General features: G+C 41.8%; 4 protein-coding genes across 4 annotated transcripts; 2 read left to right on the top strand and 2 right to left on the bottom strand.

Annotated features, from left to right (window-relative positions):
• The first annotated feature begins 1,390 nt into the window (after positions 1-1,390).
• Positions 1,391-3,171, top strand: LOC127770684 (acetyltransferase At1g77540-like). The gene is made up of 2 exons (XM_052296495.1): positions 1,391-1,773; positions 2,772-3,171. Exons 1-2 carry the CDS (start codon positions 1,459-1,461, stop codon positions 2,847-2,849), a joined length of 393 nt encoding a protein of 130 aa, XP_052152455.1. The 5' UTR covers positions 1,391-1,458; the 3' UTR covers positions 2,850-3,171.
• LOC127770683 (F-box protein 7) lies at positions 3,132-7,844 on the bottom strand. Its single transcript, XM_052296494.1, has 11 exons — positions 7,698-7,844; positions 7,022-7,108; positions 6,794-6,900; positions 6,382-6,498; positions 6,209-6,305; positions 4,551-4,624; positions 4,304-4,357; positions 4,112-4,216; positions 3,958-4,016; positions 3,659-3,869; positions 3,132-3,500 (listed from the first exon to the last, which is right to left on the bottom strand). Exons 1-11 carry the CDS (start codon positions 7,708-7,710, stop codon positions 3,441-3,443), a joined length of 984 nt encoding a protein of 327 aa, XP_052152454.1. The 5' UTR covers positions 7,711-7,844; the 3' UTR covers positions 3,132-3,440.
• Positions 7,845-9,300: 1,456 nt separating this feature from the next.
• Positions 9,301-11,487, top strand: LOC127770562 (uncharacterized). The gene is made up of 3 exons (XM_052296326.1): positions 9,301-9,589; positions 10,378-10,839; positions 11,072-11,487. The coding sequence occupies exons 1-3, from the start codon at positions 9,383-9,385 to the stop codon at positions 11,273-11,275; spliced, it is 873 nt and encodes a 290-aa protein (XP_052152286.1). The 5' UTR covers positions 9,301-9,382; the 3' UTR covers positions 11,276-11,487.
• A 181-nt stretch (positions 11,488-11,668) lies between these two features.
• LOC127770561 (uncharacterized protein At4g26450-like) lies at positions 11,669-15,682 on the bottom strand. Its single transcript, XM_052296325.1, has 5 exons — positions 15,422-15,682; positions 13,411-15,302; positions 12,710-12,869; positions 12,451-12,499; positions 11,669-12,051 (listed from the first exon to the last, which is right to left on the bottom strand). Exons 2-5 carry the CDS (start codon positions 15,249-15,251, stop codon positions 11,999-12,001), a joined length of 2,103 nt encoding a protein of 700 aa, XP_052152285.1. The 5' UTR covers positions 15,252-15,302; positions 15,422-15,682; the 3' UTR covers positions 11,669-11,998.
• Between the last annotated feature and the right edge of the window lie 148 nt (positions 15,683-15,830).

Below are 15,830 nucleotides of genomic sequence, written 5' to 3'. Positions count from 1 at the left end.
ACTCCTAGGCGGCTAGGTGTTGCTCCCGAGCCACCGATCTACTTGTGGTTGGCCGGGAGAAGTTTGTGAAGGTCGGATCTCACCTCCGAAAGGGAAGAGATACCCTTAGTGGAAGGAGGAGTGCTTAGTGCAACCTCTTGAGGAAAGGGTTAGCTAAGACCCAGCTCTTAGTGAGCTCCTCAACGGAGAGTAGAATCCCCTCAAGGATTCGAACTTCGGGAACAACTTCATGAGCTTCATCTTTGGTGACTTTACTTCCTCCCTCTCCACTAGCTTTGCTTGTTTGAGCCGCTATAGGTCTAGTTGCTGTTTGTGCTAGCATATTCTTGTTGTAGGCGATTAGATCTAGGATTTACTTTGCTATTTGTGCTGACTCCGAAAATTTTCGAATATATCCGAAAATTTCGGAAATATCCGAAAAGTACTGCTTCCGCTGTTAAGTGATTTTTTGAATTAGCCTATTCACATACCCCCCCTCTAGGCCTAATTGACACTTTTAATTATCGAAATAAAAAATATACAATTTTTAAAAAGAAAGTCCGTCTAGTTGACACAATGATAACAAATGACAATAAAGAGGGGAGAAGCAATAGTCCTGTAAATGAGTAGAGTGCTGGCCGTTGATGGGATATCTAAAAACTATAAACAAAACCCCAAATAGAATCCCAATGATGATTAAGATGAGTGACGATGGGCATGCTGTTAAGCAGCATGGTCACGATGGATGGCGGGACTTATGGAGAGTAATAATAAATACCAATGATAATCATATTCGACTTTTAAAATCTCAATGACAATAAGAAGGGGAGGTAGCGGGCGAGCTGCAGAGAAGTATAGTGGTGAAGCTACTCACGATTTGGCGAGACTTACAGAAAGTAAAAAAACACAAACAATAATTATGTTCGAAATTTAAAATACCAATGACAATAAAGAGAGGTGGCAGCGGACGAGCCGTAGAGTAGTAAATTGGTGATGTTTGACTATACTTCTAAAAATTATGAAAACGAAAGCCAACAAGACAATGAACTCTAAACACTATAAGGCCTAATTTTTAAAGTTCAAAACTGGATGAATAGAAGTAGTGTTAGATCGAGTAAGCAAATAACAAAGGAGTAAGGGGTAGCGACTGGCGTAACTTTTAAAAATATAAAATTATTATAATCATGTAAATGATAATTTTAAATAAAATCATGTAAAAGATAGATAATTTTAAATTGTTGCTAGCCGCGCCATTGCGCGGGCCACCCAACTAATTTTAACTATTCACTAAATATTTTATCATAATTTTAGTTTTACCATTGTAACACACGGGCAGTTTGATCAGTAAAATTAAGAAAAAAAAAAGGAAAGGGAAAAACGGAGGCAGCACAACATTACAGTGGCTTTGCAATTTGCCAATCTCCACTGTTTCCAAATTAATTTGGGCTTGTTGGGCCGAACACACCAGGTTCTGCGACGATGGCGAAGGCCGGCGGTCGGGAGACGGCGGCGGCGGAGGAGGTCGTGTTGTGGAGGGAGGAGGCGAGGAGGTTCGAGACGCCCGACGGCGAGGCCTACCTCCAGTACCGCCTCCTCGCCGCCGCCCAACCGCGCTCCTCCTCCTCCTCCGGCGACGGCGGCGCGACGACGCCGGCAGCGGTGATGGAGATGGCGCACACGTACGTGCCGGGGAGCAAGCGCGGGCGTGGGCTCGCGGCGCGGCTCTGCGACGCCGCCTTCGCCCACGCGCGGCGGCGCGGCATGCGCATCCTCCCCACCTGCTCCTACATCTCCGTACGTTCCTAGCCCCCTCCCCCCCAAATCGATTCCGTTTTGCTCTCTCTCTCTCTCTCTCTCTCTCTCTCTCTCTTCAAATAGCTCTCGTTCGCTTCGTGCAATCGGAAAGGGAAAAAAAAAGTTCAGCAATCCCCAAATCGATTCATCTTGTTCTCTCTTCAATTAGCTCTCGTTCGCTTCGTGCTATCGGAAAGAAAAAAAAATATTCAGCAATTGAATTGATGACTAGAACTACTCTTATCTGACTACGATAGTGTAGGTGAGTCAAGTAGTGGAATACTAATTGCAATTGCAAATGTTGTTTTAGAGTTTAATCAAGTAGTAGGTTTGTAGTGGCCCGTCTGGACGAAGTGCCCGCTTATAGTCAAGTACTAGAGTTTTGATCATTGCGAAATGAGAGAATTGTGGATGGTTGAAATATGTTGCAACACAAAGGAATTTTGGAGCTCGTGGAGGAAAATGAGAGAATTATGGATGGTTGAACCGACACCAACCTCGAGCCCGTTTCAAGGGATTTTGGAGGAAAAATGAATTGGGATCTTCTTCCTGCACGTAAAACGGAACGACCATTAATCAAGTATTAGAAAAAAAACTTTAAAAATTGATTGATATAAGTTTTTAAAGAAACAACTTTCTTATAGAAATTTATTTTGAGAAAACACACTATTTAGCCGTTCAAAAAATGAGTACAGGATGGAAACTTGTAGTATCTAACACAAATTAGAAGTTATTTTCAACAAAAATCATACCATTTAGAGACTTCGTAAACATGCATCAATCTCACAGCACCCTAAAGCTGGATCAGGTTTTCCTTGGGTATTCAAGAAAATTTACTAATATTTATGACATCAAATTTTAGTTCATGTCCAAGAGGACCAAGACAGTAACAAACTCCATCTGCTGAAAAGCAAATGCTATTCTCAATATAAGTTGGCAACTCAAGGCCTGAGGCAAAAACTGTCATTGCTCTGACGTCTTTGTTTCAAAACCTGCAGGAGACTTACCTCCCTCGCAACCCGGAGTGGAACGAGCTCGTGATCACGGAGAAAGAACCCAAGCCCAGCAGCATGTAGAAGAAACAGAGATGCAACTCTGCTACAAATTAGCCACCCTAAATAATCAGCTATATATACAGCTCATGGAAGTGTATCTTCTAGAATAATGTCATAATGCCCCTTTCAAGCCATATACAGTGCGGATGATACCGCTGGGAATGTTGTTCATCTTCAGTACAAGTATATTTCAGAATGTATCTGAGGACCAAATTCTCCTAATCTGCAGTCCTGGCAATGTAGAAAGAGCAGTCATTATATCACATGTGGTCCTCATCTGTACTACATATCACAAGGCCAGTGTTTGGTGAGAAATGTACTGAACCACAAATGTATTATTTCATCAGTTGCACCATGATCTATTTACAAGGCAACACCATGTACTAGTAATTATTGGACCATTATTGCTGCGGGAGGATGATCCCTCCAACAAAATGTTTGCTTTCAAGCACCAACAAAACATAGCATTATTCATACAACAGTATACAAGCAACATGAGCATGAAATTGAACAAAGACTGACATCTGATGGTGTATGCACATTATTGCCCTAACATCAGCGAAATTGCGTCTTCATCTTATATCTTGGAAAAACTATTATTTGTGCGCAAGATCACCCAGGGACAAAATAGTCCATCTTCTCCACTGGCAGATTCATCACTGAAGTATCAGCCTGAACATTTTAGTCAAAGCCATTAATTAGTCAGTTCTTTCTACTAGGCTATCTAGGTATGAGAAATAATTTTCCAATATAGAAAACAAAAGAAAAGCGCGGGGCGCAAATGAAAACATAGCATTACACCTAACAGTAGTATAGATCATAGGTCATACCTCCTCAAATGGAACAAACACAAATGGGGTCAAACCCCTGCTGTGGGTAACAGCAGGAACTTCTGGATCATGCGTCTCATCCTCATCCCAGGTCTCCACAAGTTCAAGCACGCTGCCTTTCCAGTTTCTCAGTTCGGTTGCATTCACCCCGGTGGTTAAGATCTTCAATACATCCAACCTGTTGTTTGCGCCCAGAGTTGTGCCTCTAAGCCTACAAAATGTCCGCACAAATTTCAAATTAGAAGCACTGAGAAATCATCAAGAGTTCAAAACATAGACAGAAAATCAAGCCAAAATACCTGAGGCGCATCCTAACTAGTGTGTAGCGACGCCCTGGATACAGGAGTGCCAGTTCTATCTGTGTGCCAGAAAAAAAACTAATTAATGATTAATGTTGGCAGTAATTTGATGTATCCTGCCCAAGGATGAATAAACAAGTACGATAAGTTTCACCTGGCCATCCTCTGACAATACGTAGTCGCCTTTAAATACACAATCACCTTTGGATGCCCGGAAATGCATGCACTTGACAACATCCTTAATCTTCTGTGGGGAAATCTGCTCTTCACAGGAAAATAAAATATCAACCGATGTTACACTAACAAGAAATATACTGTAGAAAACAAAAGGAATTCAAATATGAACCTTGTAGAGGAATTTTCCACTTGGAAAAAATCTCAAGTAACGATAGTAGCAAACCTGGGGGGCAAACAAAAATCATTACCATGCCATTAACAGATTAACTTGGAAACAATAAGCGCATAAATTAATACTAAACGCTAAAGCTATTCAGACACCAACAATAGAAATATGCAGTAACCAAATCCTAAAGACCGGTATTTGTACAGGTAAGTATAATCAAATGAACAATAATACCACCATAATATCATACCACATTGACAGTTTTTGTGAACTGCCACTCCGCAGTCCCCGTATGGATATATGTGTTCCTACTAACATAAAGACCTGAAGAAGCAACAAGTATCAAATTTTGCTCAAAGAACCAAAGAAAGTATAGCCACAATACAGGGTACTCTAGCAATTACAGCAATAACAACAGAAAAGTTCCAAAACTAATGCAATGCCTTTCAGCTAGTCTTCAGTAGCAAACTACTGATCCAAATACACTATTATCGCAGTATGCAACAGGATTAGTCTGCAGCTGAAATTCAGTCAAAATGTAACAGCCTGATATGCCTCGACATACATTCATTAATGAGTCAAAAGCGCATTCACTGCGGGTCATACTATTCTTACTGTACTTGAAAAATGTCATGGTGTCTCAGCATGCAACCCAAAGTGAATGCACGAAATCAATGTGTACCATAGTGATAATAAACATAGAATTATGTGTGAAATTCAGTGTATCGAACAGATAAACTGGCATACACATTCCCAAAAACAATCAACTGATCATTCACTTGTCACCATAATAATTGATGTCCATTTCATTTGGACCAGTAATAATTGGAATTTTTTAGGCAGCAAAATAGGTACATACGAACTCCGATCAGCCATTGGTTGTGCTCCAAGATCTGTGCAACAAATTGTTTTCTTGTTGTTCATGCATTTTTGGAATTGACAAGTGAGTTGAGCAGCCTCTGGCCACAAGTAAACATGGTGGCACAAACAGTTAGATGAGACAGATCGGAACCAGATCTTGGTGTTATGAAAAAGCTACATCTCATGAAGCTATGCGAGACAGCAATGATTTTAAAAAACTCCTCTGGCCTAGATTTTTTTACTGGTGCACAGTGTATCAACATGTCAATGCAGCTCTTCTGCTCTGAACCTGTGATTCTTCCTGGGCTCAGTGCACAATGCTCAAGCCTGAGCACATGCTGTGATTTGTCCGCCTCCACGCTGCTATGCACCTCCTCCCACCACCGTCTTTGCACAGCCAATTAACAAGAGTATGATGCATGTGTACAGTAGTAGTATTTTGTTGTTTTACATGTATGCCGGTATCTATAGTTCTATACTACTTAAAATGTTAGTAGTGGTGGTGTCCATTCCCACACAACCCCTACCACTAACATCTGGGCCGCACAATCTATATTATTACACCACCTTTTAACAAGTCATCCCCTATTTCACTATTGGCTCCCCCAAATTTCAAAATCACCTACTTGTTATAAAAGAAAATTCATAGTATTACTTAGACTAAATAAGTGCTTATTAATTGACTTAATAAGCTAGAAACTCAATTTGTTTTCTGTTGCAATGCACGAGCTCTAGGCTAGTGACACATGAAAATTTGAGAATGAATGACACATTACTTTGCTTACATACTTTTGTACAATATTTGACCAAGGTACCAGTATTGTACAGTACATACCTGATTAAAATTTTAAACAGCCAAGTGAGAGAAAAACAGCTCATGATGAGACATTTTATCAGTTTGATTAAAATCTAGACAATTTCTTTCCACACAAATCTAAAGAATGTGATGTGTGCTATGATATTAGCCTAGTAGGCGCATATGAATTTAACATTCATCAAATTAATGTTTGAACATATGTTATGATAAAATTCTTCTTGAACTTATACCGTCATATTGGATTCTTGGTCTCAGCATCCACATTTTCCTCCAAGAAGAATCATATAGCGACTGCACCATCTGGTAGTTAGCCTCCATTCCAGTCCTCTTCACATGTAAAATTCAAATATTTGAGCAAAACATCGCATACGAAACCAACCAAAATAGATATGTGTAAACTAACCTGCCAAGTTTTGAGGCAAGCATTCCGCCACAAAGTCGGATTGCGTACAGTATATTTCCACTTGCGACACACACAAGCAGCCCTCCCTAAAGAATATGGACTCATCCTTGCAAAGATCTGTGTAGTTCAGCAAAGAGACATGTAATTTGTTACTGAGCTAAGTATTCCCACTTCTTTCATGCTGATGTAATGATAATTTGATACAAGGAGGTACTACAGAATAGAGCCACAAAGCTACTTATATACTTGAGCAGAAAAAGATTATATGTCAATTGAGGATATTACATAGTGATATTTTATCAATTAGCAGGAAGCAAATTATACTACAGAGATGAGGAATTCCATTTTACCATAATACTACATTTTATATGATACTAATATGAAGACAATTGCCCATCGGTCCACATATTACCTCAAAAAGCAGCTCATCAGGTAGGCATTGATGAATGAGTGCCAGATCAGGTCTACTGCTCAAACTGCTGAATGGTGTTACAGGTTGAACTCTTATTCCATATAACGCTATTAGCGAAACCAGACAACAAAAGGAAGATAGTTCATTAATCCTCAATTGTGCTAAACTGCTAATGACCAAGGCCATATCAATCAAAATAAGAAAAGGCTAGCTTCAGGCTGTACTTACTCAGCCATGGTCTATCTGTTGCAATATATCGCATGCTTCTCAAATGATCAAAAGAGTTAAACTCTGGCCGAACATCAACGGAAACATCTGCATAAAAATGCATAATCATACCATACAAGCGTGTCAAAGTGAGAACTGATAACATATCCAAGATTTCACAATAGAAATAAGAAGTCCTGCGACTGCGATAATATTTTCTCATGCAAAACTCTAGAAGCAATTGCAGTTGCAGTTGTGACAATCTGAACTTCTCTTTTTTTCTTTTTTCTATCTAGCCCTGCTTCATTAGATGCTCAATAGATTATATCAAGCGCCTCGGTTACTGCATACTTTTACGGTGCAATACACAGTGGCGGTTCTAACGTGGGAACTTTTTGGGAACCATCAAATTATTATTAGTATCAAGATTAAGGCAAACAAATATCTAGAACTGAAGCTAGGGTTAACGCAAATTCGAGAAAAAAAAAAAGGTGCGCGGGTAACGGATCGCGGGATGGATGGGGATCGCCGGAGGCGGTGGCGGCAGGCTAAGGGCAGGATACGCACGAAAATGGCGAGGGTAATTAGTAATTTCGCCTAGCGCTCAATTCGCCATCCATTGCATGAAAAAAAAAAACAAAAACAAAAAGAAATCCCCCCCTGTGATGAATACCACGAATTGGCACGGAAGAATTACCTGAGGAGGCCATGATGGGACGCAAGGAAATTTGGGGGGGATTCCTCAGAAAATCCGGAGGATTTCGGACGATGCGCGCGGGGGGAGAAGCGCCCAGCGTGCGCGCGAGCTTCCGCCGGGGGAGGGGGGGGGGGGGGGGGGGGGAGCGCCTGGACTCGTGGCCTCTGGATACTTCGTTTTATTTTTTTATATTTTTTCTTTTTGTCTTCTTTTTCATCGGCTAATTTGCAACCACATCCTATGAATTATGGATCATATTTTGCTAGATGCACACCATATTGTATCCCTGGATCTTTAAAGAGTGCAAAAATGGGTCTAAGAAAGCTCTCTTTGGTTTATTGCTCAATTTTGGAGAATGGCAACGGTCAGCCATCCGTCAACCACTAGTATCCTGTTGAATTTTGGTAACTCTAAAAACTTCTCTTAAAACAAGAAGAGATTTGACAAGGCTTACTCCAATTATCTCTATATTTTTGGCTTACCGAAATTTGGTTATACTAAATTTTAGTACTGTTTATTTTTAGCAATGAACCAAATAAATTCTCTGTTCAAACTGTAAATATTTAGGCTTGAGCTAGATCACATTGTTTTTATTAGCACAGAAACAATCAAGAAACTATATATTTTCTATCCGCATGAGGGAACATTCTCAGTAATATTGAATTGGTGATGTTACATCAATAGGACCATATCAAAAGTATAATAATAAATTGAACAGTTAGCTCTAGTCCAAATTCATATAATTAATAATCATTGTATTAGCTAGTTTGTACAAATAGTCGTGTTATAATTTTCTCTAGCCTCAGAACTATCTATGCTTCATAGCCGACAAGAACTCACGAATTATTGTGTCTTGTTTGGCTACAAAGCTGCTGCCAGTTGCACACATATAAGATTGTATTGATGTAGATCTCTATAGCTTGTTGGGTCATTTAGAGCATATATGTTAGGTGGTTATGAGCGTAAACATATCTTGATGGTTATGAGCATAAACCTATCTTACATATATGTTACGCGTAGATTTTGTGTATCCAAATATAGTTTCTCTTTGAAGAATACACCACTAGATTGTTAGATTTTTCTTAACATAATTAATATCACTTCAAGTTTTCTTTGAAGTAAAGAAATTCTAAAAAAACTAAAGAATCCTCTAAAATTTCCACAAAACTTCTACGTTCTAAGCCTCTAATAGGTTAAGCTACAACTAATAAATGATAAAAAATTAAGTGAAAAGGGTCAAAGATAATTTATGGGTAAGCCTAATTTTGACTAGGATGAAAAATCCTAAAATCAAGTCCAAATTAATTTTTTCAGATTTAAATTTTAACTTCGTGGGTGTTTGACACAGCTGCAGCCTCCAGATCCAATATATTACTTCCTCTAGATCCAATATATTACTTCTTACATTATGAAACGGATGAAGTACTCTTGAAGGTGTGTATTCCTAACTCCACAAATCCATGGAGCTGGATCTGTAATCATATGAATAATATTTAAATTAATCATTTTATTTCTATTTTAAATGAAATATAAAATTTTAAACCACTATAAATTACACACAAGCAGTGCCAAGTGCCAACCCCTGGTGTGTACCGTGCAATTTCCTCATTTGCCTTTCAGTTTTTTCCTTTTTCCCTGTAGTACAGTATTTTCCGAACAGTTGAGAAGTAGCGAAACGATAGAATATGGCGGCGACCTTCTCCGCCGCCGCCGCCGCCGCAAGCCCCACGCCCCTCCGCCGCCCCCGAACCCTAGCCCCACCCACCTCAACCCCTGCTCGCCTGAGCCCCAGCAGCAGCAGCAGGAGGCCGGCGGCGACCCCCTCGCTGCTCTCCCTCCGCCGCTCCAATGCCGCGCCGCCGCCGCTCCGTGCCGCCGCCGCTGACCCCAAGGTGAGATCTCCGCTCCGCCGTCCCTTTTGACCGCTTCTCATCCTCTCGCTGTTATCGGCTTCGAGAGGTGATGATTTAGTTCGTGGAGAATTTTTTTTTTCTTTTCGCCTCTCTTCGTCGATGAAGGGATAGGGAACCCCGTTTTCGTGGTGGATTTTTAAAAAAAAGGATATGTAGATTGTTCTATCTTAATTCCTGGTTTTCTACTGTATGTTCGCAGTGATATAGCTCATTTTGTTTGTTAGTAAGAAGCTTGAATTAGAGCATTCGAGTGAGTAATGCTGGATTTTAGTGGGGAAAGGTAAACATTTTTGAGTTTTGGTGAGTGCTAAATACTTCTTTTTTTTTTGTAAGCCAATGCAGCATGGTCTGAACCTAAAAACCATGCGGTGTTAGTTTTTGTTGGTTGGCTAAACTCGGGAAAACAAGAGCTAATTTTGGAATCTGCGTTGCTTTCTAAATCATCACATGAGTAATTGGACGACATGGCTAATGTTGCTATTTCTTGGCTAAATTGAATTTTTGAACTATGGGTAGAGCACGGATTTTAGTTGTTAAGCATGATTATAAATCCATACTGTTGCAACTTGAACAATGAAATAACTAAAGGAATGCTCATATTACTATGAGCAAAGTGAATTGAGAGGAGGAACAGGGTAATTGATGATTGTTTGGGTGTTTTGTTTGAACTTATAGCTATGTATTTCATCGAGCGTGACTCATAATATTCTCAAAGAAAAAAAGAGTGTGGTTCATCAAGTTTCACTAAACTGAATAGCTTTATGCAGGTTGTTAATGGGGAAGATTTCCCCCCTATGAAGGACCTACTTCGTCTATACAAGAAAGCTTTTCTAGATGGAAATGATGAGGCTCTTGGTGGAATTGAGAGTGCTATCATTGCCATTGAGAAAGAAAGGAGTAACTCAGCTGCTCAGTATGAAAGTATTGCAACCGAAATTACTTCAGGGAAGGACAAGTTCCTCCGTATAAATGCTGATCTGGAGAATTTCCGGAAGCAGACTGAAAAGGAGCGTGCTAGGTTTACCTCAAATATACAGGTGGATGTTGTTCAGAGTCTATTGACTCTGGTTGATAGTTTTGAGAAGGTGAATCAAGAGATCACCCCGGAGACTGATAAAGAGCAGACGATTAGCACAAGCTATCAAGGCATATACAAGCAGTTAGTAGAGACATTGAGAAGCTTAGGTGTAGGAGTTGTGGAAACAGTTGGCAAGCCATTTGATCCTTCGGTAAGTAGTATAATTTATCCTTTATATCACCTTTTTTATGTACAGGTGGTCTAAACGGCTGATTCACAAGTTTGGGTATATGCCAGTACATCTTTTGCTCATATAAAAAGTTTGATTCGCGCACTTACATAGTTCAAATATTTGCACATGTAAATACAAAGGCATTGTGCTGTTATTTCTGTGTTACATGCGCCATAGCAGGAGCTCATACCTTCTAATTTCTTATGTTAAGATTCATGAGGCTATCGCACGCGAGGAATCTCATCAGTTCAAGGCTGGAATTGTCTCGCATGAAGTCAAACGCGGGTTCCTTCTAAGGGAGAGGCTGCTAAGGCCTGCCACTGTGAAGGTCTCAACCGGCTCTGGCACCCAGGAGACGAGCTCCCCATCTACAGAGAAGCCTGTGGAGGATAGCAAAGAAGATGCCGCTGTCTGAATCTGCTGGAAACTGGAATCCTGGAAATCCAACCGACAAAATCAGGAAATCAGTAGCAAGTTATAGCTAGAGCACCATTCTTTGGGAGCTCATTTTTTTTTACTGTCCATACCATGCGAAGGTTTTGTGTTCCAAATGGGTGTCTTTATGTGTACATTTTCATAGCGATTTCAAGCTACTATTTTTAAATGAATTTCTTTTCCCCTGTGCAATCAATGTGATTTTATTTCTCCCACGAAAACGAGTGGAGATTTGGACATGAACAGTTAGCGGCATTTGCTTGTGTTGCTCGGCCGCACCGTGGGCCCTAACATCATGTTGCATTGCACATCTCTTATGGCCTTATGGACAAATTCAGCGTAGAGCAGTCAGACAATATCACAACAGGGAGCAGATAATCAAACAATGTATTCTTATTTTCCTTTCCGAGGTGAAACAATGTATTTATATCTAGAGTTGTAGAGTAAATTGTATTCATGGTACATGAACTTGTCGAACTGTTTACACAAGAACAATCCTTTTTAGGATGAATGCTCTGTTGATATTGACCTGGAAGGATCAAAGGCTCCAGCTATATATGATGTGTAGTTAGACAGGACATTGGCCTGGATCATATGGCCACCATGGGTGCCTGTATGTGTGTTGAGTGTGTGTTTTTCTGATTATTGCAGTTACAGGGTTACAGCACTGTCACAGCACTGACAACAGCAATTTGGTGCCTGGTCAGAAGAACTTCTCGTAGTCCTGAGGTTGCTGGTCCCAAACCTCCATAAAACCTGTAACCATAAGAATTAAAAGAACTGCAAGTCAGTGTTGAGAGAAATGAGCTGTCATGGATTGGCTGCAATTTTCATATGCTCAATAGGTATTAAGATTATGAACCACTTCTGGTACTGATGCTTTTCCCAATGAAAATTACCATAGGCACCATAAATATCAGGAATTTTGCAAATCGGTTTGTCGCACCAAAATTGTCTAAAGTGAATAATGCTACAAGGATTTGTCAGTTTATAGGTTTACGAATTAAAGCTTAGGCATGTCTTTCATAGCCTTTGAAATCAACATCCTTTCGCAACGAGCAAGTGAAGAAATACAACATCGAAAATCAACACGACAAAGACATAACGCACATTGTTGTAGAAAAACTGAAAAAGTGGTTAAGTAATATCAATTACCGATATCGCTAAGAGAACCATATATTGAATCATCCATGACAGTAATGCCCTGCAACAGGAGGAAAAAAAGTGTAAGGAATCTCTTACTCGTGGAAAAAAAACAGTATTATGGACTTATGGTGACTATATGTGTCTACGCATGTCAAGCAAACATATGGTCACAAATCCTCAAATGTCACTACTGGTACTGGATAGTGGTGAATCTATTTTCCTATTATTAAGCCTCCACATGATGTATAACAATATCAGAAAACCTCACCTCTGAATCATTTAGGCTCATCCCATTGGGAAGATCTGTTTGCATTGGTTGGTAGCATGGTATATCAGCACCAAGATAATCTGAAATCGCAAAATTATATCCATCTTGGATACCAGGAAGAACATCTGTGGTCACAGCAGGGTTTGCCATGTTTTCCTCTCTAGCATACACAGTTAAAGGTATGTAGTTAGCAGCCACAATGGATAAATAAATGAAGAGAAAATAAACAGAAATAAACTAATGCATAGGTTGGATGTGGAAATTAGATGGTTGTCGGTGCATTATGTACAAATACTGTTTTAGTCAGGCTAGCCATAAAGATGGCAGAGAAATTTTATTAAGATCAGAGCGATGAGTACAAAGATTGACAGCAAGTCTGCTGATTAGGCAGCAAGATCAGCTGCCACTCCTACAGAACATGAAAAGCAACAACAATAAGAAGACAGCAAAGGCCTAGACTCATTCTCCTTGTGCAGCGACTGGAAGAAGGCAGTCACCCCTGTATTTTTGTATTGCTGAGCGTCTGGGCCAGCTACCATTCATCGCTGGCTACACAAAACTGGTTGCCTAATAGTAACTAGTCTGGGACAAGCCTTTAAGGCTAGGTACTGTGTCATCAAACCGTAATACCAAAAGGAAAAATTATACTCATATAAAAGCAGAATGACATAGCAAATAAGAGGGAGGTGGAAGGAACTCACTTTGCTTTTGAAGTATCACATGCACCAGCTTCAATTGGCGAGTCATCTTCAAGATCAATAACTTGAACCACCTTATTGTGCAATGGAATTTGGGCATGCATGTTGGTATCATCTGCACTGTTACCCGTATTTCTAAACTCTTGTTGCTGATTTTGTGGCTCCATTGAACATCCAGCAGTTGAGAATTGACCCAAACCAGGATCATTTCGTAATTCAGCAACCTCTGGACTACCAACTAGGTTTAGATCACATATTTTAAATGAACTTGACTGACCAAACTTGTCCTCTTCCTTCGCAACAACAGCTTCAGCTTTGATACTAGGTAATAATGCCACACCAGCTACTTTCTCTTTATCAGCTGAAGCAATCAAGTCTTCATCTTGTGGCGGTGTATCAACATTGTAAATCTGCATTCCTTCCTCAACTTGCTGCTGAACACCCACTTTAGGAGGTAACATATTCTCCTCCCTAGATTCGTGAACTGCATAATGTTGCTCAATGTTTTTTTGTCCTCTCAAATCATCAGTTCCAATCTGTGTTTCCTCTGTCTGGAATCTTACTGGCTCCACCATCTGATTGCAAGTAGTGCTTGTATCGGTATGTTCCAAGCAGGCAAGGCCATCTTTGTTGCCTTCCTGGGTATTAGTCAAGGAGCTGCCATGCCCTGTAACATCGGTGGCCATATGGGTTTCATCTTCAGAGGAAACCAGATCAATCTGTTCGGCAACAGCAACTTCCCTATGGGCTGGTGCTGCATTCCTGTGTGCAACTATTGATCGCCGCCTTGTCGGTACATTTGGATAACTGCAATAGCTCAGCAAATTATTACAATCATCACGCAAGTTATTCTTCACACCTGGTACCCTCTCATCAGAAGTCTTATCATCTTCAGCTTTCTCAGCTAAAGTCTCGTCATCTTCAATCTTCTCATTCAAAACACTACTATCGTCAGGCTTCTCATCTGAAACCTTGTCATCTGAGGGCACAGGCAAATATTTTGCCTTCGTCTGTTCCTCATCAATAACAATACAAGAAGCATTATTACTAGTGCTCTCACCATTAGTCATTTGCTCCACCACCTCTGAATTTGATGGATTACTCTCCTCATTAATCTTATTCAACTTATCAACGCCCTCCACTTCTTGTGGCGGATCGACATCCTTCCTGAAATTACTGCTAGAGCCCACCTTCGACCCAGTATCCTCCAGCTCCGACTCCCCCGTGGCCTCCGTCTTAGACGCTGCCACCCCCGACATGCTACTCCCAGCATCATCAAATCTCCCACCACCTCGCCGCTCTCTCCTATAACCGGGAGGCCCGTCATCATCCTCATCATCGTAACTCCGGCTATCCGAATTCCCCCTACTCCTCCCCTTGTCCCTCCCCCAATCCGAATGCCTACTGTAAGCACCGAATTTCCTCTTCCCTCTACCATTGTAGCTACTACTACTGTCATCATTACTGTTCTCACCACCGCGGTTCCGCCGCAAGCGGGGGTTAGGATTACCATCATCATCATCCAACCGCCGCCGGCCATTCTGGGCACCATAGAACGCCAGGGTTCCCTGCGGCAGCGGCGGCGGCGGGGGCGGCGGGGGCTGAGGCGGGAGCTGGACCCATCCCCCGCCGCCGACGCCGCGGCGCTGCAGGGAGGCCGGCGGCAGCACGCCCTTCGCCACCAGGTACTCCGCCGCCAGGCGGCCCGCCTCCATGAGCACCTCGTGCTTCTCCTGCGGCGGCGGCTGCTGCTGCGGCGGCGCGTAGAGCTGCTTGTAGCCGCGGCTGTACGCGCCGCCGCGCGCGAACGGCGGCATGCGGCTGCCGCCCTGGTGGTACTGCATCCCGCCGCCGCCGGATCGCGCGAGAAAGCAGAGATTCACACCTTCTTCCTTCTGCTCCCAATCCATCCATCCATCGCCAAGAACAGATGCGCCACGATCAGATCACGCAAACTATACTGGATGCGTAAGGGGGAAAAAAGAGAGAGAGAGAGCTCGAGACTTGTTCGTACCTAGGTCAGGTTGAGGACGCCGCCGCCGTCGCCGTCGCCGCCGGCAGCCGGGAGCCGGACCATCGGAGGGGAGCGAGATCGAGTCCGAATCTGGGGATTCGCTATCCCGAGATCCCCGCTGCTTAGTTCGTTTCTGACGAAAAAAAGAGGACGAAATTTCGCGACGAATTCGTCAGATATTTTCCGTAGTTAACACTCAATGAAGATTGTTTTTTTTTTCGTTTTTGGGTTTTGCGTGAACTAATCGATTTTTTTTTTCTTTTTTGCTGCTCCTCAGCTCCTGGTCGTCGTCATCGCTGCGCTCAGGAGAAAAATGGAATGTACACGTGGGGCCGTAGATGCTGGGTTGTTGGTGACACACTGACAGTTGGGGCACACACGTCTGGGCCAGGGTTGTCAGTGAGAGTGT

The sequence above is a fragment of the Oryza glaberrima genome, chromosome 4, assembly GCF_000147395.1.
Source record: "Oryza glaberrima chromosome 4, OglaRS2, whole genome shotgun sequence".
Classification (NCBI taxonomy): domain Eukaryota; kingdom Viridiplantae; phylum Streptophyta; class Magnoliopsida; order Poales; family Poaceae; genus Oryza; species Oryza glaberrima.
This window is presented reverse-complemented; position numbering and strand designations above follow the sequence as displayed.

Coding starts and splice junctions, on each gene's coding strand:
- LOC127770562 (XM_052296326.1), top strand. CDS start 9,383: ATGGCGGCGACCTTCTCCGCCGCCGCCGCCGCCGCAAGCCCCACGCCC. Junction 9,590..10,377: donor CCGCCGCCGCTGACCCCAAG/GTGAGATCTCCG, acceptor AGCTTTATGCAG/GTTGTTAATGGGGAAGATTT. Junction 10,840..11,071: donor GCAAGCCATTTGATCCTTCG/GTAAGTAGTATA, acceptor TCTTATGTTAAG/ATTCATGAGGCTATCGCACG.
- LOC127770561 (XM_052296325.1), bottom strand. CDS start 15,251: ATGCAGTACCACCAGGGCGGCAGCCGCATGCCGCCGTTCGCGCGCGGC. Junction 12,500..12,709: donor TGAGCCTAAATGATTCAGAG/GTGAGGTTTTCT, acceptor CTCCTGTTGCAG/GGCATTACTGTCATGGATGA. Junction 12,052..12,450: donor TGGTTCTCTTAGCGATATCG/GTAATTGATATT, acceptor TTATGGTTACAG/GTTTTATGGAGGTTTGGGAC.
- LOC127770683 (XM_052296494.1), bottom strand. Junction 6,499..6,793: donor CTGATGAGCTGCTTTTTGAG/GTAATATGTGGA, acceptor TGAACTACACAG/ATCTTTGCAAGGATGAGTCC. Junction 4,217..4,303: donor GTGGAAAATTCCTCTACAAG/GTTCATATTTGA, acceptor TGTGAAGAGCAG/ATTTCCCCACAGAAGATTAA.
- LOC127770684 (XM_052296495.1), top strand. CDS start 1,459: ATGGCGAAGGCCGGCGGTCGGGAGACGGCGGCGGCGGAGGAGGTCGTG. Junction 1,774..2,771: donor CCACCTGCTCCTACATCTCC/GTACGTTCCTAG, acceptor CAAAACCTGCAG/GAGACTTACCTCCCTCGCAA.